The 26,938-nt window shown below is 42.1% G+C and overlaps 1 protein-coding gene across 1 annotated transcript in view; it reads right to left on the bottom strand.

Annotated features, from left to right (window-relative positions):
- The window catches only part of LOC309553197 (intercellular adhesion molecule 5-like), a 75,552-nt gene that overhangs the window by 18,220 nt on the left and 30,394 nt on the right, over positions 1 to 26,938 (bottom strand). Inside the window, exons 2-3 of the mRNA XM_082254142.1 lie at positions 9,865 to 10,134; positions 2,240 to 2,473 (exon numbers count right to left, since the gene is read on the bottom strand). Coding sequence (XP_082110268.1) covers positions 2,240 to 2,473; positions 9,865 to 10,134 — 504 coding nt within the window. The remainder of the gene's footprint in view (positions 1 to 2,239; positions 2,474 to 9,864; positions 10,135 to 26,938) is intronic.

Below are 26,938 nucleotides of genomic sequence, written 5' to 3'. Positions count from 1 at the left end.
CCGCTATTGGCTAAAAACCCAGTGACAGGCTAGCGACGTAGACCTACGTCACTCTGCCTGGTCGGGGCTGACTGCCGCAGTAAATATACTGTGTGCAGTCGGCAAGCGGTTAAAAGGTTAATCGCCTTTACTGACTTTTGCCAAAAGCATCCCTACGCACTCCAGTACCCTAAGCACTTTATATGCACTGCTCAGTTTTGTAAAAGAAAGCTTACTTTTTAAGCTGCTTATTCCATTGCTGTCCCCTCTATGTCCTGCAGATGGCAGTACATACCAAGTGTTGGATGCATGGTCCCAGAGACGTGCATTTGGCTTCATTCTCTATGCACATGCAGTTTGCCATCTCTATTGCAGCTCAGCTTTTTATGAGAGTGAAAAGAGAGCGGTACCTCCTGCCATCTGCATAGTTGCCAACATTTAAAAAAAAATTCCCAAAATTGAATCCAAACTCCAAGAAAAAATGCCAGACAAATCTAAGATAGTAATTAAAATGCTAATATAAATTGTAATAAAATCTGGTAAATGATGCAATTTTCCCGTTTTATTTCCTCTCTGTGGACGACAAGTTCGGTATGAGATACTTCTGTACCTATTTTGAAAATGTACATTACATCAAAGTGTAAATCTCATAACCAGTCTTTGTAAGACATCATCCACCCAAGCATTGAAAATAGATGGCTGGGTTGTGTTTTTACCAATTCCTAACTGCCTATCAATGTTAAAACAGGCAGCAAATAGGGGTAAACACAAAGCAGCTTTAGCATTGCCTTTTGTGACAGTGAGCTAAAAATAATGCTGCCTGCAGATTTTACCAGATATTGACACTTTGCAACCATTACCATTCACTTCTATTGAAATGTACCACAAACACATCCTAAACACGCCCATTGCGTTTACAGTGCATTCAAGGCACATTTGCAAATCATCAAAAGTGATAATTTTTTATATTCGCATTGTAAAAAAAAAAAAAAAAAAGTTTATAAACAAAGTTTCAGTGTGGTCATATGGTATATAAACAGACAGCGATTTATAAACAAACCTATAATGTGGTCATGTGGTATATAAACAGAAACAGGTTTATAAACAAAGCTCCAGTGTGGTCATATAGTATATAAACAGACAGAGGTTTATAAACAAAGCTCCAGTGTGGTCATTAGTATATAAACAGACAGAGGTTTATAAACAAAGCTCCAGTGTGGTCATATAGTATATAAACAGACAGAGGTTTATAAACAAAGCTCCAGTGTGGTCATTAGTATATAAACAGACAGAGGTTTATAAACAAAGCTCCAGTGTGGTCATATAGTATATAAACAGACAGAGGTTTATAAACAAAGCTCCAGTGTGGTCATATAGTATATAAACAGACAGAGGTTTATAAACAAAGCTCCAGTGTGGTCATATAGTATATAAACAGACAGAGGTTTATAAACAAAGCTCCAGTGTGGTCATTAGTATATAAACAGACAGAGGTTTATAAACAAAGCTCCAGTGTGGTCATTAGTATATAAACAGACAGAGGTTTATAAACAAAGCTCCAGTGTGGTCATATAGTATATAAACAGACAGAGGTTTATAAACAAAGCTCCAGTGTGGTAATTTGGTATATAAACTGAAACAGGTTTATTAATAAAGCTTCAGTGTGGTCACATGATGTCAAATATAGTGTAGTGAGGGTGAGTGGGAGCCATGCTGTTTTTCCCTAATGCTGCATGATATATGTCATATCATGTATGATGCCATGTGACCACACTGGAGCCTCTTTATAAGATCCTGACCTTCCCATTCTTAAAGTATAACTGAGGATGAATCTTTTTATTTGTTTGTTTAAGTTCTGGATGGAGTGACACCTTTCAGGTTCTTATTGCTGTCTGTGTCCCCATTAGGGAGATTCATCCTATCCAATTATCCTGTTTACCAATATCACTGAGACTAAAATAACACAAAAAGTGGGATTTTCTTTTATCATCAAAACAGGAATAGAGGGGAAATCTTCTAATGGGGACACTAGTTCCAGTGACCCTGAGGACAAGCAGGGATTCCTTTATTTTGGGGGGATCTAATCCCACTTCCTGTTTTGGCTATTTAACAGGAAGTGAAGGGAAATCACCACAAAGGGATAACAATGGAAAAAAACTGACAGTAGTTATACCCTTCCATTATTCTAGCCAAAGAAAATATTAGTTCTACTTGAAGTTGTCCAGTGCTGTATATCATACACTCCTTATTAGATACTTACACTCTACAGACACGTTTATCGCCTTTGATACCCTGTCAAAGTTCCTAGCAGTGCAGATGTACAGCCCCGTCATATTTCTCACTGCTATGAATTTCTCCCCGTTTTTATAGGGAATGTTGTTTTTCTCACAGGTTACGGTGGGTAGAGGGTATCCTTTGGCCTGGCAGTAGAAGCTGTTCTCCTGTCCCTCAATCCACACCAACTTGTCAGGGCAGTCTGTGAACTCAGGCTCAGCTGGAAGACAATGACAAGAGAGGAGAACGGTCATTGATAATGCGGAATACACAGAGCAATATTTAAAGTGGAACTGCACTGCATCTGAGCACCACAAACCAAAAATACTATTTAATTAATTTGTAGTATTCAAAGCAATCCCCCCATCCATCCATGTCTCAATGCTTTATTTTGCTGAGAAATCATTTTGAACCCCCCCCCCCCCCCCTAGTCCTGGTCGAGGCCATCTTGAGCAAGGGAAGATGATTCATGTTTAATTTACTTCCTGGAATCCATCTGCTCTTAGCTCAGGCATAGGCTGAGCTGAGAACCTTCCCTCCTCTCCTGAAGACTCCTGGGATGCATGACAGCATTTGCCTAGGCATGGAAACCAGGAAGTAACTGAAGAAATGTAAAAAAAAACGTTAAATAAACATGATATATTTTCCTATCTATTTACTAATGCTAGCAACATAGGGATTGAAAATATTCCAATAGCGCCACCTGTTTTCACAACTCTTTACAAAATTAAATGATATACTGTATATTCCAGCTTATCAGTCCTTAGATGTGGTATCTATATTCGTTTTCTTTTAGAGTAAGTACATTTTCTGCAAGTACAGAAGAATAACTGTTGACCCTTCCAAAAATCCACTGAGCTCGTAACTTCCTGTGCACTGAATTGACACCTTAAAGCGGAGTTCTGCCTTCCCCTCCAAACATTAAAGGTCAGCAGCTACACATACTGTAGCTGCTGACTTTTAATATTAGGACACTTACCTGTCCTAAAGTCCAGCGAAGTCCTGCGATGTTGGCACCGCAGCCGATGTTTCCATCGGCTGTCGGGTGCTGCCGCCGCCATTGCCGGTAAGGGAACCCGGCAGTGAAGCCTTGAACATGCGCTTTGCATTCCTACTGGCTCGGCGGCGGAGGAGGGGGCCGAACTTCCGAGGGACGGCGCAGCAGGGCCGTATCCCGGAAGTGGTAAAGTGTACCTGTCAAAAACGGGTACCCGTTCCCCCCCTCCCCCCTGAAAGGTGCCAAATGTGGCACCGGAGGGGGGAGGAAACAAAAGAGTGGAAGTTCCACTTTTGGGTGGAACTGCGCTTTAACCACTTAAAGCAGTGTTCCACCCAAAAGTTGAACTTTCGCTTATATGCTTCCTCCCCCCCTCTGGTGCCACATTTGGCACCTTTCAGGGGAGAGGGGGGAATGGGTACCTAGGTTACCTCCGCCGCCGGGCCAATTGGAAAGCACAGTGTGCTTCGCGCATGCGCAGTAGGGAACCAGCTGTGAAGCCAAAAGGCTTCACTACCGGGTTCCCTTACCGTGAATGGTGGAGGAAGCACCCGAGAGCCGATACGACAATCAGCTGCGGGTGCCAACATCACGGAAACCCTGAACAGGTAAGTTCTAATATTTAAAAAGTCAGAAGCTACAGTATTTCTAGCTGCTGACTTTAAATTTTTTTTCCTGGGGGGTGGTACTCCAAGTCTTTAATCAGTTCTGGTCCGGAAGGATTTGCCCCCTTAATGACTAGGCCATTAAGAGCATCATGGGCTTGGTGCTGAGGATTTTAAAGGGCCTTAAGGGCCGTGCCTTGGCATGCACCCAGAGGAGGAAGGGTGCAGCCATGCATGCCTAATTCCACATGGGATGCTGTCTCTGAAGCCCATAAACACATCCATGCATCGGCAACTGTCCCTCCTTCTCCGGCCTCCGTGCTGTGTGGGGAGGTTCTGAGGGTGCTGCCTGGGGAAGCGAGCATAGAAGCCAGACTTCTGTGTTTACAAGTGACAGAAGAGCGGTAACAGTGAATATGGCCAACCCGGGGCCTATATAAAAGGTAGGGGCCTGGAGCTGCAGCTCCAATAGCCCCTATGTTAATCTGACCCTGGAGGCAACGAGTGACACTCCCCTTCACCTGAAGCACCAAAGATCCAAGCGATTGAATTGATAATCCTTTTGCATGAATTGACTTGGACTAAAATATAATTATTTATAAAGCACTTTTATCACTTTAACACTTTAAATTTGTGAGCACAATAGTTATTGATCTAATATATGCACCAGGTTTGCGGTGTTATTGATCCTTTGTGGATGCACAAGTAAGCACTGGTTCAAAAAAGTTTTTTAATTTTTTTTGCACGGAAGTTTGATAGCACTTGCACTTTATTATTTAAGATATATTGCACTATTGATGCCCTTATACTTTGTGAAAAATATTTCAAGTTATTTTTATAAGTATTTACACACAGCACTTTGAAGATTACCAGCGCCTTTTTACCATATACCCATTACCTGTTTATTGTTAGTTAACAATTAAAAGGGCAGCAGGTTTTAACATCTTTCAATTAGGGCTGGGCTCCTTCACAACCTTTTTAATCATGGCGCCAATTGGTGCCGCCGGTCCCGTGGATCGGCATCCTGCTGCCTAGTGGTAGGTACGGCGATTTGCGCAGCTGTGCCAGCCTGCTGCAGTATATATGCGGTCGGCAAGTGGTTAAGGACCAGGCCTATTTCTGACACTTGTTATTTACAAGTTAGTATTTTTTTGCTAGAAATTTACTTAGAACCCCCAAACATTATATATATATATATATTTTTTTTAGCAGAGACCCTAGAGAATAAAATGGAGATCGCTGCAATACTTTATGTCACACCATATTTGTGCAGCGGTCTTACAAACGCAATTTTTTGGAAAAAATACACTTTTTTGATTTAAAAAATAAGAAAACAGTAAAGTTAGCCCAATTGTTTTCTATAATGTGAAAGATGATCTTAATCCGAGTAAATAGATACCCAACATGTCATGCTTCAAAATTGCGCACGCTCGTGGAATGGCGACAAACATTGGTACTTAAAAATCTCCATAGGCACCGCTTTAAAAATTTCTACAGGTTACCAGTTTAGAGTTGCAGGTCTTACAGGTTACCAGTTTAGAGTTGCAGGTCTTACAGGTTACCAGTTTAGAGTTGCAGGTCTTACAGGTTACCAGTTTAGAGTTGCAGGTCTTACAGGTTACCAGTTACAGAGGTCTAGGGCTAGAATTATTGCTCTCGCTCTACCAATCACAGGACAGGTCCTCTTTAATGTGAGATCTGGTGTCAAAAAGACCTCAGAGCTCACATCTACACTTAAAAGCAAAAAAAAAATTGTCATTTTTTTTTCAGCATGAAAAAAAAAAAAAATGGGCTCTTTAAGGCTGTTGGGAGGAAGCGACGTATGACATCACTCCGGTCCTCCAAGACTATAGAGTCGAGTGGGACCATCTTGCACTCACTTGACTTCCTGCACAGCACCTGAGAGGACCGGAACGTTTCCCCCCTACCAACGGCTCCGGTAAGTGGTAAAACGACCGGGAATCGCGAGGGGGTGGTGGGATACACCTCTCCCGCCGCCCATAAAAGTGATCCCACAGCGGATCTGCCACTGGGACCACTTTTATGTGAAAGAGGACCGCCCACCCTGTAAAAAAATACAGGGGTTATGGCAGCTATCTGCTGCCATAACACCGGTATTTAACTTCAAAGTACCGACGTAAAACTGCGGCGGGCAGTCTGGGAGTGGTTAAACAACGTTATTGATGAAAATTCTGTAATTTTTTGTATATGCACTTGTGACATAACTGCTGATATATAAGTGATGATGCCTATTTTGGGCACTTGGCAAACGGGCATGAGTCGGGCTAAGTCCATTTTCGTTAGTGAATTAAAAAGGTTTGTTTCCTGAAAGTCTGCGTCCAAATTCCATTTCTGGTTTCAATAACTATTTTCTGCAACACTGTAGTTGTAAAAATAAATGGATGGATTTCTGCGCTAAAAGTATTAAGAAATGTGATTCAATTGTGTCTAGTTTTAGAAGGGGGACCTATAGAAAATCCAAAGAATTGTGTATGGAGATATGTGTTGGGCTCAACCCAATAAAAAATGGTGAAATAATGTCAGCAAGAGATGCTCAAAGAAATTATATGAAGCATAATGTATAAATAAACAGTTGTTATAAATTGTGAGTCCTTGATAAATTAATAAAAAGTCCAAATAATCGTGCCAATCCAAAATAAGTGAAATATGGATATGAAGAACTACAAGTCCCAGCACACATGTGTCACTATGTTTGCTAGGAGAGAAACACTCTAGGGCAGTGATGGCGAACCTCGGCACCCCAGATGTTTTGGAACTACATTTCCCATGATGTTCAAATACACTGCAGAGTGCATGAGCATCATGGGAAATGTAGTTCCAAAACATCTGGGGTGCCAAGGTTCGCCATCGCTGCTCTAGGGTATGTTCCAAAGGCTGCTTACCAGATAAAAATGGTCATCCAATTTAATGGATAAACCCATGGTTCGCTTAATTGATGATAATGAGATCCACCAGGTGTGATTCAATACAATATGCGGTAGAGGGTATTCAATGGCAGAAGCTCAGAGACCATATGTAAAAAAGGAATGCAAGGACATAGTGTGATACCGTACACACAATTGCAAAAATAAAACAAAAGATAAAAAGATATTGCACTCACATAAAAAATAACAATGTTGAACGTGTAAAACAAAAAAGCAAAGAGAGGAACCACAAATCCCAGCAGGCAAAATACCACTCCGTATGTAGATATAGAAGATGTGAAGCACCCGTGATCAGGTCACCACAAAGTATCCAAAATGGCTGCTTACCAAATCAATCTGGTCACCCAATTTAATGGATAAACCTCAAAATCAATAGAAGAATCCACCAGGTATGGTTCACTTATAGTATAATGCACATGTGCAGGGATACTCATGATGGAACCTCGGGTGCCATGAAATAAAAATGGACACAAACATAGCATAATACCGTACACACAATCGCAAATTAAAACAAAAAATGTTGCACTCACATGAAAATATCAATATTGAGCATATATTCCATGCAGGAAAAAAAAACAGGAAAAAAGGACCACAAATCTCAGCAGGCAAGATACCACTCCATAGGTAAGTGTAAAAGAGATAAAGCACTCGTGATCTGATCACCAAAGGGTATCCAAAGAGGCTGCTTACCAGATCAATATGGTCACCTCATAGAGACATTTACACCGGTGGCCTACTGGAGTTAATTTTGAAGGGCTTTGGCAGTGCTCATCCTGTTCCTCCTTGCACAAAGGAGCAGATACCGGTCCTGCTGATGGGTTAAGGACCTTCTATGGCCCTGTCCAGCTCTCCTAGAGTAAAGCTGGATACACACTATCTAACTTTTGTGGTTAGATTTCCTTCAGATTTACCTTTTCTATGTAGTGCAAGGGCCTGCCAGATTGCATACAAATCGAAAGTGTTTAGGTCTGACCTCATATTATACGGTTTTGGTAAGTCTAAAGGAAAAAGTCTTCTGAAAATCGTATAGTGTGTATGGCCCATAAGATTCTCTAACAAACCTCTGAGGGCTTCACAGCTGTATTTATATTGAGATTAAATGACACACATGTAGATTCTATTTACTAATTAGGTGTCTTCTGAAGGAAATTGGCTCCATTAGATTTTAGCTAGGGGTTTCAGAGTAAAGGGGGCTGAATACAAATGCACACCACACTTTTCAGATATTTATTTGTAAAAAAAATTTAAAAGCATTTATCATTTTTCTTCCATTTCTCAATTATGTATTTGTGTTGATCTATCACATAAAAACCCCAAAAAATACATTTACGTTTTTGGTTGTAACATGACAAAATGTGAAAAATGTCAAGGGGTGTTTCTGTCCAGGCTATTTTTCAGTGCTCTGATTGCTTAAGGCCTCTTTCACACTATCCGTCCGTCGGACGGATTCCGTTTTTCTCAGCGGGGGATCGAGCCGCCGATCCCCCGCTGAGCAGGAGGATGACAGCTGTTCTCCGCGCTGTGTGCGGAGACACAGCTGTCATTTCCCCATGCATCTCTATGGGGGAAATCGGATAGGAACGGACCGATCCCATCCGATCCGCTGGACGGATGGAAAATAGGGTTTCCATCCATCCAGATTTGACAGATCGGATCGGGTGTCAGCGGACATGTCTCCGCTGACATCCGATGCCCCATAGAGATGCATGGGGGGACCTTTCAGATCCGCCAAAAAAACGGAAAGGCGGATCTGAACGGTCCGCCTGTGTGAAAGGGGCCTAACTGACAATTACTTGGACAAAAAACCCTGTATCCACATTAATTTGTATAATTCTTTGACATAGACAGAACTTTCTTTAGGCAATATTTAATAACCACTGATATATTTTTTTTTTTTTTGGGGGGGTGGAATGTTATATAGCAGAATGTGAAAAATATTGTTTTTTTTTTTAAAATTGTCGCTCTTTTTTTGATTATAGTGCAAAAAATAAAAATCGCACAGGTGATCAAATACCACCAAAAGCAAGCTCTATTTGTGGGGAAAAAAGGACGTCAATTTTATTTGGGTACAGCGTCGCACGTCAGTGCAATAATTGTCCATTAAAATCACGCAGTGCCGAATCGCAAAATAGGGCCTGGTCATTAAGCAGGAAAATCTTCTGGTCCAGAAGTGGTTAATGTATCCCAATCAGATTTGCCTTTTTTTCCTCAATTTTTGTATGATTATTTCCCCTTTATCTCTGGAGGTGACGGTATTATCAGATGTTATATTGAAGCTTGATTTCCTACAGTAAACTGGACTCCCGTGCTTATGGTTTTAACTCTATTGATATGTTCTGTAATATTGGATAATTGAGCACATCTTGGGGTGTTTTGTATCCACCCCCCATATCTTTATTTTTTTGTTTATCTTTGGTTTGAATGTAATCCTTTGTTTTTCTCTTTTGAAAATTCAATAAAAAAAACTATTGAAAGAGAATCCAATCTAAGGTTCCTTTCACACGGCCGCTCCGTGTGTCCGCAAATCATCCAATCCGTTTGCGGATGATTTGCGGACATAATGTAAGTGAATGGCACTGCGGGTGTCAGCGGAATACCATCCGCTGACACCCGATTTTCCTCCTGTCAGTTCTGCTCCGTTTGGAACAGAACCCCATTTTTCCTTCCGTGTAAAAAACGGAAAGGAAGGAAAATCGGATGTCAGTGGTGTCATCCGCTGACATCCGCAGTGCCATATACTTACATTATGTCCGCATATCATCCGCAAACGGATGGGATGATAAGTGGGCACACGGAGCGGATGACAGAAATGTCATCCGCTCCGTGGAAAAAAAAAAAAAAAAGTCCCGCAGCGGACCTTTCACACGGAGCGGCTGTGTGAAAGGAGCCTAATGAAGATTGTTCCTACCCGGGCCCCGAGTAAGGAAAACACTGGCTTTTGGCTGCTGAGACCCCTGAATGTTGCACAATCAGCACCAAAGGGCTGCATGAGGGCTGTAGGTTGGACAACTGGGATGTAAAATATATAAAGCTGCAACTGTATGGAAATGAAGCTCATACTTACTTTGAATGTTCATCTTTTTAGGCAGGCTTTGGATTTTAAACTCAGCCTCACAGGTGAACTCCATCTCATGTATCTCTCGGGTGACCTCCACAGTACAGGTGACATTTGGGTAGTTTCCTCTTCTAGAGGTGCAATCTGTAATTGTTGTGTTACCCTTGATGACAAGTTTAACATCTGGGTAGTCATTGTGGGGTAAAGTGCATGTAATGGCCGTGTCCTCATCTTCAATGATTTTCTCTTCGAAATGCAAAACAGGAATTGGCAGACTACCTGAAAGGAGAATTATAAGAATGTATCATTCAATCAACACAGTTGTTCTTCACTGTAAGAGCGGTAAGGATGTGGAATTCTCTTCCACAAGCAGTCCTATCAGCAGGGAGCATTGATAGTTTCAAAAAACTATTAGATGGGCACCTTATGGCACTTTTCCACTGCAAGTACCGGCTCGGCTCTACTCGGCCCTGCTTGGCCCGGTTTGCTTTTCCACTGCTGGTACCACATGGTACCGTGTTGGAACGGTTCCGTACGGTACGGTATAGGTTTGCTTTTCCACTAAAGTAGTACTAAAGTTAAGTGGGTGGGATAACAACGGGGTGGGTGGGATTCTCTGACCAATCAGTGGCTAGAAGTGACTGCATGCAAAGGATTGTGGGATATGGTACCAGTTATGGTACCTGTTGGAACCACAATCGAGTGGGTACTGTTTTTTCAGAGCCGTACCGTACCGTACCGTTCGGTTCCATGCAGTGGAAAAGCACCGCCGTACCATACCGTACCGAACCGTTCCTACACTGTACCATGCGGTACCAGCAGTGGAAAAGCACAAAAGCGTGCCGAACCGTTCGGTTCCATGCAGTGGAAAAGCGCCATTAGAGACCACAACATACAGGGGTATACAATGTATGGTTAAAAGCAAACACACACACACATCATAGGTTGAACTGGATGGACTGATGTCTTTTTTCAACCTCACTGACTATGTAACTATGTAACTATGTAACACAGTAAAGATTAATGGTTCAAGACTTATACAGTTTTCTGGGGTACAAATAATGTATTCTGACCAGACCTCTGGCATGGTGCTTTAAAAGTTTATGTAGAACCAATCACTAAAATTCTTATAGAAACTCAAAGCAGTATTAACCACTTGAAGACCGCAATACAAATATTTACATTGCGGCTTTTAAGATGTATATCGGGATGATGCCTGTAGCTGCAGCAGGCATCATCCCAATATACAACTTGAAAGCCGCAATGTAAATATATGTATTTCGGTCTTCAAATGGTTAATACAAGTGGTTAACAATCTCAGTATTGTTTTTTTACAGGAGGCATTCAAGTTTTATGTAAAAGCCATCCAAGTGGCTAATTAGATGCTGGATTGCTTTTACAGGTGATGGGAGAGGCCACCCCCCCCATTCTACCGCCCACTGCTGCCTCTCCGCCCCACCGAAGAAACCACAACTGAAGCCGGCAGTTCCACCAGCTTACCATAGAGCCATTGGAGGACCAGAACCGCTCAGATGAGCTCTCTGGTATAGAAAATCGGAAGGGGCGAGTACTATCATCACTTCTGGTTTCCCTGGATGTAAACAGCATCATTTTTTAATCTTAAAATCATTTAACCACACTAATCTTGGTGTGATCAACTGCTTTTAAGGGCAGAGGAGACATCTGGGGTCTAATAGACCCCAGATCTCTCCATAAAGTGTACCTTTCACTGCCTATTGCTGTCACATATGATGTTTACATTCCTTGTGACAGCAATAAAAGTGATCTAAAAAATGTAAAGAAATAGTGTAAAAAAAAAAAAGGTTTAAAGCGCCCCCCTCCCCTCGTGTTCACGCGCAAAGGCGAACACACGCATTGGTCCTGCTCATATATCTTTGGCGATCGTACCTCACATGTGTTGTATTGCCCTGGACATCAGAGCAAGAGAAAACATTTAGGCACTAGACCTCTGCAATCTGTAACTCTCCACTGGTAACCTGTAAAGGCTTTTAAAGCGTTGTCTGTGTAGATTTTTAAATACCATAGTTTGGCGCCATTCCGCAAGCGTGCACAATTTTAAAGCATAACATGTTAGGTCTCTATTTATTTGGGGTAACATCATCTTTTATATTTTATGAAAAAATTGGGTGTTATATTTGAGTCTGTCTGCAATTAAAATTCATAAAAGTGTAGTTTTTTTTGCGTTAGAAGTTTAGTGAAATTTGCATTTGAAAATCTGATGCGCAAATATCTCGTGACATAAATTGCAAAGTCCACCATTTTATTTTCTCAGGCCTCTGCTAAAAAAAAAATAAAAAAACATAAAAAAAAAAAAATATATATATATATATATATAAATATATAATGTTTTGGGGTTCTAAGTAATTTTCTAGCTAAAAGTGACTAAACTAAAAGTGTCAGAAAAGGTCTAGTCTTCTGATCTCCACAGTTAATGTCCCTGTAAATAGCTTGTTTGGGCCAAGCTGTCCCAAACAAACTGTTTACTGCACTAACAGTTGCGCTTACTGGGCAAGCTGTATTAACTGTATGTAGCCAGAGCTACAAGTATATAGTGCTCATGTGCATCTGCAACGGGGGGGGGGGGTCAAGTGCCCCCCCTCCCCCCTGGAATTTCAACTTCCCCTTTAAAATGGTTGTTAAGCCACTTTATACCACCCTACCTGGTCTGTTTAATAATCCTGTGTCCCCATGCTCGTGTCTGTGTATGTGTTTTAAAAAAAACAGTTTTCAGAGCACCGATCGACGCTCACGTAACTCGCCAGGTCTCTCCTCTCTCCATCTGACAGCTGCTTGCAGCGAGCGGGGCCGATGATTCCCCACTGACATCAGACAGGAGGGGAGGAGGAGAGGCCGAGAGGAAGAAAGAGGCGGCGGGTCACGTGAGTGGCGATGAGCGTTCTGAAAACTGGTAAAGAAGGGATTATTTTTATAAAACACAGACACAGGGGCACACAGGATTATTAGGCAGACTGTAGACAGGATACTGTATGAAACTTTAAATTAAACTACAGCAGCAGGAGAGGAGGGGGTGGGTACTGACACAGAAGCAGACAGGCAGGGAGGGAGAGGGGAGAGAGGACAGGAGGGCTGCGGATGACGGAGGCTTGTAAACTGACCACAGTGTCAGGGCTCAGCAGCCATGGTATACCGTGGTCAGTTTACAGAGGGGAGGACATAACCAGGCAGGATCAGTCAGGTATTTTAGGTGATAGAAGGGGCCAAATTACACAGCACAAGCACTGTGCTGTATAACATGCTTTAACCACTTCCATACCACAGTACGTCACATGACGTCCTGAGCTTTAAGTGGGGATATCTGAATGATGCCTGTAGCTGCAGGCATCAGTGAGATATCATTTTTTTAGCCAGTGATTACCTGCACAGTAAGAACAATCATAGAGGCGGTTCAGCCGCTTCATCATTCTTACAGGCGGCGGGAGGGGACATCCCCCCCACCCACAGCCCTTCAATGCTTCTACTGGCTCGCCCATGCGATCGGCGAGCCAGAGAAGGAATCCCCTGGCGGCAGAAGTACACCATAGAGAATACCGAGGACCAGATGGTCCCACGGCAGTCTCTATGACTCTCGGAGGGCCGGGCCTGACGTTATGACGTCACACCTGGCCTGGCAGTTGTCAATACTGTCGTGATCTCGGCTGAACAGCCGAGATAGTTTATTTTTTTTTTAATTTCAGTCTTTCCAGCCTGTAGGAGAGATCTGAGGTCTTATTGACCCCAGATCTCTCCATAAAGAGGACCTGTCATGCACTATTCCTATTACAAGGGATGTTTATATTCCTTGTAATAGAAATAAAAGTGATCAAAAAAATAAATAAAAATAAAGGGAGAGTATAAAAATAAAAAAATAAAAATAAAATAAACAGTAAAAAAAAAAGATTTTAAAGTGCCCCCATCCCCGTGTGCTCGCACGCAGAAGCGGACGCATACATACGTCGTGGCCACATATATAACAGGTGTTCAATCCATACATGTGAGGTTTTGCCGCGAAAGTTAGAGTGAGAGCAACAATTGTAGCCCAGGACCTCCTCTGTAACTCTAAACTGGTAACCTGTAAAAATGTTTAAAGTATTTCCTATAGAGATTTTTAAGTACCAAAGTGTGGCGCCATTCCAGTGTGCGCAATTTTAAAGCGTGACGTGTTGGGTATCTCTTTACTCGGCGTAACATCATTGTTCACATTATACAAACAAAATTGGGCTAGATTTAGTGTTTTGTTTTTTTAATTCATAAAACTGTTTTTTTAAAAAAAACGCGTTTGTAAATTGCTGCGCAAATACTATGTGACATTAAAAGTTGCAATGACCGCCATTTTATTCCCTAGGGTCTCTGCTAAAAAATATATAGAATGTTTTGGGGTTCTGAGTAATTTGCTAGCAAAAAAAATGATGATTTTTACATGTAGAAGCGAAGTGGCAGAATTGGCCTGGTATGGAAGTGGTTAAGGTCACAGGATCAATACATATATTTTTTTTAGGTTAACAAATGCTTTAAAAATAAATTCTGCCATTTCCCCTTTAAATAGAATAGAAATAGAAATACTGGCGAGTTGCGGCTCACGCAGTGACTGATGTCGGCAGCCGCACGGACCACTGTCCTTGACCCCAGACCCCGGCGTTGTCATCCCAGGAGAGGGGGAGCCCAGGGCAAGAAAATTGAGGAGATTTGTGGCACCGTGCCTGGCATGTGACGTCACAGCACGTACTGACGTCACGAGCATGCATGCACCGTCTGCACAGACCCAAAACAGAGAGGGTCAGCTTTGCTTCCCTCTCTGTAGCAAAGCAAAAGGGCCAGCCCAGGCCCAGCCCAGCCTGCTAAAAGCCTAATGCCCACAATTGAAGCAGCCAGCCAACCAGAAAGGCAGTAAGCTAGCCACCTTCAGGAGCCAGCTACCAGGCTAGCCAGCCACCCACAGACAGGTGCCAGCCACGCACCCACAGGAGCCATCAGAGGTACCAGACTGCCACCCAGCCACCACAGGTTTCAACCAGCCACCCACAGGTGCCAGCAGCCACCCACAAATGCCAGCCTCCCAGCTAGCCACAGGTGCCATAGTTAATTAAGGTAAGTGAAGCCTTACCTAGTCTAAGTGTTGAGTTATTTTGAGGGGAGAGCAAATTTACACTGTTATACAAGCTGTACACTCACTACTTTACATTGTAGCAAAGTGTAATTTCTTCAGTGTTGTCACATGAAAAGATATAATAAAATATTTACAAAAATGTGAGGGGTGTACTCACTTTTGTATGATACTGTATATGAATGTGAGTTAGAGACCTTAGATTGTAAGCTCCCTGAGGGCAGGGACTCTTGTGAATGTACAATAGATATATATATACACAAAGATATATGTATATATATATATATATATATATATATATATATATATATATATATATATATCTGTGATAAATAAAAAAAATACAAATAAAAAATTATATATATATATATATATATATATATATATATATATATATATATATATATATATATATATATATATATACACTGTACCTGTAATAACTAAATAAATTAATATATATATATATATATATATATATATATATATATATATATATATATATATAATATATATAGATATATACACACACACACACACACACACATATATATATATATATATATATATATATATATATATATATATATATATATATATTCATTTTGAGCTTTTTTGCAATATGTAAACAAAACAAAATAAAAAAAACAGTTGAAAATATAATAGTATAAAAATAAATCATATTGAAAAATTAGCAGCAAAATCACGACTAAGGAGAAATTAGGAATTTTTTTTTTTTTAATTATTAGTCTTTTTTTTTGTTTTTACTCGCAAGATTGCTGAGTTTAAAGCCTAAGCAGAGTGAAAAAAAATCCCTATTCTACACCCACCACCATAATCTTCCAGTGCAGCTGGGGTTAATAGTACTTCCAGGGACCTGTCCTATGCACTCATCAGGAGTGCTCACAGTCAGACTTTTCTGCCCCCCTCCTCCATTCATAAAAGCTGTACTATAACTTCCATCAATTAAATATGATGTACGCCTAGAAAAAATTTGAAAGATCGATCTACTCTATCTTTCTGTCTGTCTATCTATCTAGATTAAAAAGTTTGACCAAGTTTCCTATGATGGAGGAAGAAGGTGTTCTTCAGTGAAAGGCGGAGTGGAATGTGTTGGTCAGGAAGTCTGTGTTGATAGATATAATATCAATTTCTTACAATATTTAGCTAATGCAGTAATACACAATCAAGTGTGGATGTTTTTCCAGGCTCACAACTAAATACCATTGTCTTATTTTATTTTCAGGAAAGAACTTATTTATGCATCTGGTTTAAAGATTTGGCAAGTTTCCAATGTGTGGTTTAGTTTTCCTTCCACAGAATTATCATAAATTAGTTATGGCATTTTGTTATTGCTATAAATAAACAGGACTACATTTTCCCATGCAAAATCTGGACATGTTTAAAGCTCTCCACACACTTTACAATCTGACTGTACAATCCCCTTTGCAAACGACTATGTAAGAGGGACTTCCTGATTGGATACAGATTGATTGGATAGTTTGGGTAGGTCCTCAACATTGTTTTTGTTTTGGTAAATCTAAAGTGAACTGTACAAAGATTATATCTTGTATGGTGACCTTAAAGCCACTCGGGGGGGATGACACTGCTTTAACAAAGAGCAGAACTCGGAGCGCTGTACCCAAAATACTGATCCCCAGTATTGCCTATGGTGTCCCTACATATGATCTTTCCCAATTACTGAATTAACATGCCCATGCCTCTATGTAGCAGCAGCCATCTTGGTAGAGGCAGGGCTTTGTTTCCTTGTGATAAAGCCTCCAGCAATGAAAACAGTGAGCAGCACAATAGGGAAATCTAATTTCAAATCTTCTGAGATTAGCAGTCAGAGGAAGCAAGGCCTTAGATTTAAGCTTCCGATAGCTATGAGGCTGTAGGCAGAGGAGGCAACCTCACATAACAGGAAATGCACTCGTTTTTAGAAGGTATTCCAGAAAAATGGGGACATTTTTATATCTCCAAACAATTTTTTGAGATGGGAACGGGGGACACCTGTTAGCAAAAGTATGTAGACATAGGACACACCCCCTGCCACACCCCCCTTAAAGGAGAATTATACAAAAAAAATGTTTTAGTTAAACCCACAAGTGCTTTTTTTTATAGTCCTTTTAAATTTGGCTTCTGAAATGTGCAAATGCAGCAATTTAGAAGTTGGATAAAAGGTTTTGCGGAAGCGGACAACCATTATCTGACACTGCAGACTTATTCTCTGCTCTCTCATTGTCTCTATGCTCGGTCAGTGTTGGTCCCAGATTTCATGCATCATACTCCTGAGACTGGAAGAAAAGCATTGTGGGAACTGTAGTCTTCTAAAAGGTTTTTACTGCACTGCTGAACTGTTTATGAACTGCACCTCCCAGCAGGCCATTAGTTCCAGGGGAAAAATGGACGCAGCAGCAGGACTTGTGAGCACGTCCGCACGGGTGCCCCCATGCTCTGCCGGGACACCCCAGAAAAGAAGGATCAGGGCTGCTCTGTGCCAAACCCTTGCACAGAGCAGGTAGGTATAACATGTTTGTTATTAAAAAAACAAAACAAAAAAAAACCGAACCTTTGCAATCACTTTAAGCGCCGGTTCACATTGCAGCGACGCTACTACGCACCGCGACCTCCGAGGTCGCGGTGCGAGCAGCGCGCCGCGACCTCGCAGCGGCCGCCACGGACTTCATAACATTGAAGTCTATGGCGGTCGCCTCCTGCTCGCCCCAAAGAAGCTCCGGACCCTTTTTCTAGGTCGGAGCGACTTGTGTCGCTCCTATTAGAACGGGTCCGCAGCTTCCCTATGGGAGGCGACCTGCGGCGACCTGTGAGGCGACCAGGTCGCCTCACAGGTCGCCCTAGTGTGAACCGGCACTAAAGCGGAGTTCCGGCCTCAGAAATGTTTTTTAGATAAAAATACCCCATAGAGACAGTCAGGGCTAGTGCATTTCATAATGGATAGCCTCTGAACTGTCCCCGGTTTCACTTACCTTTTAGAATCTGCCATCTCAGGTGTGGGCAGCTGAAGCCAGAGCGTCCTCTTCGGGGTGCTCTTCCGTGTCCTCTTCGGTCCCAGAACGCCCTGCACCGGCCCCGCTCGTCACTTCCGGGGCAGGCGCGTCATCCCTGCACAGCTTCTGGGCATGCCCAGAAGCTGTTTAGCAGGGAATGACACACCTGCACCGGAACTGACGAGCGGGACCGGTGCAGGCGCATTGATTCCTGGGAGCGATGACATTCAGCTCCCAGGAGTCAATGCAAGCAGGAAGAGACAGCGCGGGCCGCGGGCGCAGAGGGAGGAAGTGGAAGAAAGGTAAGTATATTTTCTTCATTAACAAGGTAAGTAAACAAAAAAATCGGGACTATCCATTTTTTTTTAAGGTGACCTAGAGCAAGCGGATGGCCCAAAGTGGTTTTTGAGGCCGGAACTCCGCTTTAAGCCCTTTAACCACTTTACCACCGGAGGATTTTGCTGTCTTACGTCCAGGCCACTTTTTGCGATTCGGCACTGTGCAACTTTAACTGACAATTGCGCGGTCGTGCCACGCCGTACCCAAACAAAATTTACGTCCTTTTTTCCCCACAAACAGAGCTTTCTTTTGGTGGTATTTGATCACCTGTGCGATTTTTACTTTTTGCGCTATAAACAAAAAAAGAGCGTAAATTTTGAAAAAATAACAATATTTTTCACATTTTTTATATGAAATTCCCCCCCAAAAAAATGTAAAAATCTAATTTTTTTTACATTTTTGGCCAATTTGTTTTCTGCTACATATGTTTGGTAAAAAAAAATCACAATAAGCGTATTTTGATTGGTTTGCGCAAAAGTTATTGCGTTTACTAACTAAGGGAAAGATTTCTGTCATTTTTGGTGTTTTTTTTTTAACGAGCAATAGCGGCGATCTGCGATTTTTTTTGCGTGACTGCGACATTGCGGCGGACAGATCGGACCCTTGACTGACATTTTTGACACTTTTGGGGGTACCAGTGACATTACTACAGTAATCAGTGCTATACATATGCACTGTTACTGTAAAAATGACACTGGCAGGGAAGGGGTTAATTTTATTGGAATGGGAGGGGTTAATGCATGCCTGGTGCTTACTAACGTGTGTGGGGGGAGGTGACTGAGTGACACAGGGACAGATCGCAGGTTCAGCAATGCTGAACCCTGGAATCTGACCCTGTCTGTCACTTAGGAGATCCGCCCGCTTTGTTTACACAAGCAGGCGGATCTCCAGACTTGATCCCCCGACGATCGGGGAAGAGCGGCAGTGATCACCGCCGCTCCTCCCCTGGCCCGACTCCCGCTGTGACTGAAAACAGCGGGAGCGAGCCTCCGGCGGCGCGCGCGCCGCCCACAAGGGGAGGAGTTCAGCGACGTAGGTCTACGTCGCTGGACGGGAACGAGCCACTTTGCCGCAGTAAGTCAACGTGACTGGTCTGCAAGTGGTTAAAATCTGAATCTCTACAACCACAACTATGTCAAATTCTCTTATACTGAACCAAGTCCTGGTGGGTTCCCAGAATGGCTGGAGATTCTTTAAAGTAGAATTATGACTTCCCATTAAAAAAATATATATGGCTTGGAAATGACCTGCCGTACTAAGAGATCTAAAAGACTGTGCCTCTATGCCTATGGAGAATTTTGGGTTCCCCAAAATTGGCAATAATGGCGAATCATGTGAGGATAGAGAGTTCTGAAAGCATAATTGTGAACAAATTTGTAGAGTTGTACCAATTAACTGGTGTAATTTCAGCTCTGTTGGTAATTCATCATAGCACCATAGTGCTCTATTAAGTGGAATAGGTGTATGTGCCTGCTCAATTTGTACCCAGAGCTTAGAGTCTCCATGACGACACCAATCAATTAGTCTTCAAAGATGTGAAGCTTGAAAATATTTACGCATGTCTGGTAAAGATGCTTCCCCTGATCTTTTAGACAGCGTTAGTAACTGTCTTGAGAGACGGGGTTTCTTATTTGCCCAAACAAATTTGATAAATATTGAATTTATTTGTTTGAAATAATAAGCTGGGACCTTAATGGGTAGTGTTTGGAAAAGATATAAAAATCTAGGTAATATAGTCATCTTTAGCAAATTACACCTACCAAACCATGTGTGTAAACCTGTGTTCCATTTCTCCAACTGTAGGCAGGTTTTGGTTAAAAGGGGAATAAAATTAAGTTCGAAAACTTGAGAGGGATTAACCGGTATAAAAGTACCTAAGTATCTTAATGCCTTATTTGTCCATTTGAATTTAAAGTTCTGTTTTAAATTCTGTAAAATTCTATTAGGTAAGTTTATGCCCATGGCTTCTGATTTGTTAAGGTTTATCTTCAAGTTGGAGATGGTACCATACTGTTCAAATTCTCTGATAAGGTTTGGTAGTGAAATCAATTTGTTAGCGATTGAAAAAAGAAGATCATCTGCATAAGCAGAAATCTTATATTGTTTCTTCCCCACTGGAATGCCCTCAACATCTTCATTTTGTCTTATTTTACATAAAAATGGTTCCAGGGTGAGAGCAAAGAGTATAGGTGACAGGGGACACCCTTGTCTCGTTCCATTCTTAATCGGAAAAGGTTCAGAGAGGATCCCATTAACTTTGACTTGGGCTGATGGAGCAGAGTATATAGAAGATATCCATTGTAACATTGTCTTTCCTAAGCCGATATGTTTGAGTGTAGATAGCATAAATTTCCAGTTAACTCTATCGAACGCTTTTTCTGCATCAGTTCCTAAGAAGACACATGGAAATTGGGTTCTGTCTGCAGCATATAATAAGTTTAGTGCTTTTGTAATGTTGTCTCTCGCTTCTCTGTTTGTTATGAATCCTACTTGGTCTAAATGAATTAGGGAATGTAAATGTTGCGTCAGTCGGGTTGCTAATATCTTAGTGAAAAGTTTTAAATCTATATTAAGCAATGATATTGGCCGGTAACTCCCGCATAACGTTAAGTCTTTATCCTCCTTCGGTATAACTACAATGTGTGCTCTCAAGTTATCTCTACAAAATATGTTATTCGATCCTACACCATTAAACAGATTCAGTAAATATTGTCCCAGAATCGGGAAGAAAACCCTATAGTATTGAAGAGTTAAGCCATCTGGCCCTGGAGCTTTTCCAACTTTCATTGCGTTCAGAGCTTGTTGAATTTCTGTCAATTTTATTGGTGAATCTAATTCTTTACATATTTCTACTGATAATTTAGGTAATTGGGATATTTTAATATAGTCTTTAAATCTGAGCTACCGAAGAGGATTGATCTGGAAGGTTATATATATCAGAGTAGAAGTCTCGAAATGTCTGAGCAATCTGTTTGGGTAGTGATAGTTTATTTCCTTTAGAGGATAGAATTTGAGGGATATATGTAGCTGCTTTAATATCTTTTACTGCTCTCGCAAGGAGTCTCCCACATTTATTACCAGATTCATATCCAATTTTACGGCTCCTTTGTAAGGAAGCTTTGGCCTTATAGCTTAAAAGATCAGTAATTTGTTTCCGTATAGAAATCATATGTGTCTCCGTATTGACTGATGGAGATATTTTATGTTTAATCTCCATCTCATGTAGTAGAGAAAGCAGCGATGTCAATTTTTTCTCTCGTTCTCTTTTAACCCTGGAACCATGTTTAATCAATACACCACTGATTACTGTTTTGTGTGCTTCCCATAGTATGCCTGGATCTCCTTCTGGGGACTCATTTATTTGAAAATATTGTTGTATTTCTTCTGTTGCTGTCAAGGCCAGGTCAAGCCAGGTCAAGCAGTCTCCACCCCTACTTAGGAATTCGAAGACTATTGGTTGGCTCTGACGTGGCGCGTATAGGGGGCGGAGCCTGCGTACCTGACGTTGTACTTTCCCTTTGTCCCAGCTGCATGTGTATCTGTCTGCATTGCGTGCACCGCTGAGTGCCGCTAAATGTGAGTACCTTTTACTATATCTAATAAAGACATTGGTATTCAGACGGAGAGCACTATATATGTCCCCTTTGTTTTATATATACACCGATTTCTGAGTTTGATTGGAGTTCATCCATCCCCACCTGAGTGATTATTTTCTATACCCACTGTAATTAATTTTTAATATTTTAAGCAAACTTCCCATCCATCTATGTCTCTATGCTTCATTTTGTTGAGAAATCTCTTTGAAAAAACACCCCCCCCTGCATTTCTGGCCGTGGCCATCTTGAGTAAGGGCAGATAATTCATGTACCATTGACTTGCTGGAATCCATCTGCCCTTAGCTCAAGCATGTATGCAGGAGAACATACCTTCCAACTTTTGGAGATTGGAAAGAGGGACACTTATTAGCAAAAGTATGTAGGCATAGGACACACACCCCTGTCACGCCCCCTTAAAGGAGAATTATACAAAAAAATTATTGGTTAAACCTACATGCTTTTTTTTACCACTACTTTTCCTTTTCAGTGGCTTTTGAAATGTGAAAATGCAGAAATTTTGAAATTGGATGAAAGGTTTAGCACTGGGAAACACTTTCTGAAAGATAAAAAGTGCATTTTATATACAACTATATAGATCAGACCAAAATGAGGGACAAATGAGGAAGAAAGAGGGACAGAGGGACTTTGTTCCAAATCAGGGACAGTCCCCCCAAAATCAGGGACAGTTGGGGATTATGGGAACGTGTGCTTAGCTGAGAAAAGTCCTCCTCCTCTCCTCCTATCCTGAAGACTCCTGGGATGTATGACATAATTTGCCTAGGCAAGAAACCAGGAAGTAACTGAAGAAATATAACAAAAAAATGTAAACAAGTAAAAATAATATACAGTACTTTCCTATATTTTTTAATAATGCTAGCAGCATGAGGATAAAAATAATAAATGTTGATTGGGAGAGTGAAGTGAAGCACTTTAAGCATGTACAGTATCTGGGTTAGTGTAGTGATACATTTAGAACCAATTATATAGAGATTGTGATGTGGGCTAGTGAGAAACTCATAAAGGCACCATCATCCCTGGATAGAACATATATACAAGAAGGTTTTTTGTGGGATTTTAGCTGTGCCATAGAAACCACAAAACCCAGATGATTTATATATATAAAAAACACATTTTATTAATAAATCATTAAAGTAATAAAATAAGCAACTTGTCCTTTTAGTTAGGTCATAGAGGATATTTAAAAAAAAAAAATAAAAAAAACAGTGACATTGTTTTGCCACTAAGGGCTTCCTCGGGGGATTTATTAGGTAATCACTATTCAAAAAACAAAAAAATGCCATAATGGTATAGAACACCACAAATTGATCAAATAAGGACAAGACCAAATACATATAGCGAAAAATCAGTCAATATTATTATTCGCTATGTCCTGCCACTTGATTGCTTACCCAACAAGGTCTCCCAGTATTTCCAACCAGGGGCCACCAAAGTGATGCACAGGACACAAGAGGGGCCATGCAGCCACAGAGAGCACACTAAGACTAGTGCCGAAACATGTCAGGATAGACACCACATCGTCCCAGATTTTTGAAATTATACTCTGTGACTTAACTAAAAAGACAAGTTGCTTATTTTATTCTTTATGTCAAAATTTTAATGATGTATTAATAAAAAGTGTTTTTATACAGTATCTCACAAAAGTGAGTACACCCCTCACATTTTTGTAAATATTTTACTATATCTCTTCATGTGACTACACTGAAGAAATGTAAAGTAGTGAGTGTACAGCTTGTATAACAGTGTACATTTGCTCTTCCCCTCAAAATAACTCAACGCACAGCCATTAATGTCTAAACCGCTGGCAACAAAAGTGAGTACACCCCTAAGTGAAAATGTCCAAATTGAGCCGACTCAGCCACCCCCCCCCCCCCCGGTGTGATGTGATTCCTTAGTGTTACAAGGTCTCAGGTGTGAATTGGGAACAGGCGTGTTCAATTTGGTGTTATCGCTCTCACTCTCTCATACTGGTCACTGGAAGTTCAACATGGCACCTCATGGCAAAGAACTCTCTGAGGATCCGAAACAAAGAATTGTTGCTCTACATAAAGATGGCCTAGGCTATAAGAAGATTGCCAATACCCTGAAACTGACCTGCAGCATGGTGGCCAAGACCATAAAGCGGTATAATAGGACAGGTTCCAATCAGAACAGGCCCTGCCATGATCGACCAAAGAAGTTGTGTGCACGTTCTCAGCGTCATATCCAGAGGCTGTCTTTGGGAAATAGACGTATGAGTGCTGCCAGCATTGCTGCAGAGGTTGAAGGGGTGGGGTGTCAGCCTGTCAGTGCTCAGACCATACGCCGCACACTGCATCAAATTGGTCTGCATGGCCGTCATCCCAGAAGGAATGCACAAGAAAGCCCACAAACAGTTTGCTGAAGACAAGCAGACTAAGGGCATGGATTACTGGAATCATGTCCTGTGGTCTGATGAGACCAAGATAAACTTTTTGGTTCAGATGGTGTCAAGCGTGTGTGGGGGCAACCAGGTGAGGAGTACAAAGACAAGTGTGTCTTGCCTACAGTCAAGCATGGTGGTGGGAGTGTAATGATTTGGGGCTGCAGGAGTGCTGCCGGCACTGAGTAGCTACAGTTCATTGAGGGAAAATTGAATGCCGACATGTACTGTGACATACTGAAGCAGAGCATGATCCCCTGGGCACCAGGGAAATGTTCCAACATGATGACAACCCCAAACACACCTCCAAGACAACCACTGCCTTGCTAAAGAAGTTGAGGGTAAAGGTGATGGACTGGCCAAGCATGTCTCCAAACCTAAACCCTATTGAGCATCTGTGGGGCATCCTCAAACGTAAGGTGGATGAGCTCCAGGAGAATCTCTTGTACCATGCCCACAGCACTGCATCTTCTGTACTATGCCCGCAGCACTGCCCCTCCTGTACCATGCCCACAGCCCTGCATCATGCCCGCAGCCCTGCATCTCCTACACCATGCCTGCAGCCTTTGCATCTCCTGTACCATGCCCGCTGCCCCTGCATCTCCTGCACCATGCCCGCAGCCCCTGCATCTCCTGCACCATGCCCACAGCCCCTGCATCATGCCCGCAGCCCCTGCATTTCCTGTACCATGCCAGCAGCCTCTGCATCTTCTGTACTATGCTTGCAGCACTGCCTCTCCTGTACCATGCCCACAGCCCTGCATGTACCATGCCCACAGCCCTGCATCATGCCCGCAGCCCTGCATCTCCTACACCATGCCTGCAGCCCCTGCATTTCCTGTACCATGCCCGCTGCCCCTGCATCTCCTGCACCATGCCCGCAGCCCCTGCATCTCCTGCACCATGCCCACAGCCCCTGCATCATGCCCGCAGCCCCTGCATTTCCTGTACCATGCCAGCAGCCTCTGCATCTTCTGTACTATGCTTGCAGCACTGCCTCTCCTGTACCATGCCCACAGCCCTGCATGTACCATGCCCACAGCCCTGCATCATGCCCGCAGCCCTGCATCTCCTACACCATGCCTGCAGCCCCTGCATTTCCTGCACCATGCCCGCAGCCCCTGCATCTTCTGTACCATGTCCGCAGCCCCTGCATCTCCTGCACCATGCCCGCAGCCCCTTCATCTCTCTCTTATTTGTTAAACATATTTTTTTCCTCTTTGTGTATGGTTAGGTGACCAGGGGGAGGCCGGCCTCTGGTAGTTTCCGCACCCGCAAGCAGGTTGTGACTGTGGGTGTTTGCAGGTGCGGGAACAGTTTTGATGCCGCAACTGTAACCACCCGCATAAGTGTGAACCTAGCCTTGGGATCAGTTTTATTATTGTTAGGGTGAGATACATTTTTTTTTTAGCGTTACTGTGAGCCAATTTCACATACACTAAAAGCACCAGTGCCAAAAGAATGGACATGTATTTGGCATTTTTAGTGCCTAAACACTAACTTTATGTTAGGTTAACAAAACAACGGCACCAAATTTAATGAGCTGAACAATCAAATTTAATATCACACATAGGTCATTTCCCATCTGTCTGCTTCTCGGCTCTAGATTTTTAATGCTTCTATTTCCTGTCTGATAACAGAATCAGTCACACCGAAAAGGCAGGAAATCAAAAAAGCAACTGATGTAGAATTTAGGAAACCGCACCAGTCCTAGGCAATAGGCATGGTGGAGACTGGTGTCATGGAAACTGCAGACACTTTACTTAAAATAAATGGCAGTCAGAACATTTTTACTTTTTGCTATGGTACAGTATATTTAATCACATTAAGACCGCCCGCCGCAGATTTACTGCGGCAGGCTGCCTCTCCTGCGCGAACCTACATAGCCCTACATCGGCCGTGCGCATGGTGCTTGGGGTCGAGTGCAGCGGGGATGCTGATGCACAGGACCAGCGGCAACAATGGCCGCTGCCCATCCGCGATTGTAAACACACCTGACCGTTCTTCTCTCTGAAATGATCAAATAGCGCCTGTGATCCTTCTATATAGGATCACAGGTCTCTATGATCATTTCATAAGCCCATCCCCCCACAGTTAGTAAACACTCCCCTAGGCTCACACTTAACTCCTTGATCACCTCTAGGTTAACCCCTTCCCTACCAGTGCCATTAGTACAGTAACAGTGCATGATTTTAGCCCTGATTACTGTAGTAATGTCACTGGTTCCCCCAAAAGTGTCAAAAATTGCAGTTAGGGGTCCGATCTGTCAGCGGCAATGTCGCAGTCCCGCTAAAAATCGCAGATCGCTGCCATTACTAGTAAAAACATATAAATAAATATTACATAAATCTTTTCTCTAGTTTGTAGACGTGATAACTTTTGCGCAAACCAATCAATATACACTTATTGGGATTTTTTGTTTTTACCAAGAATATGTAGCAAAATACAAATTGGACTAAAAGGATGAAAATTTTTGATTTTTAATTTTTTTTTAGGAATGTTATATAGCAGAATGTGAAAAATATTGTTTTTTTTATGTTTTTTTCAGAAATGTTGCTCTTCTTTTGTTTATAGCGCAAAAAATTAAAAATCGCAC

The sequence above is a fragment of the Pelophylax lessonae genome (genome assembly GCF_965119305.1).
Source record: "Pelophylax lessonae genome assembly, chromosome: 4".
NCBI classification, from domain to species: domain Eukaryota; kingdom Metazoa; phylum Chordata; class Amphibia; order Anura; family Ranidae; genus Pelophylax; species Pelophylax lessonae.
Note: the sequence above shows the minus strand (reverse complement) of the source record. Positions and strands in the feature narration are given on the sequence as shown.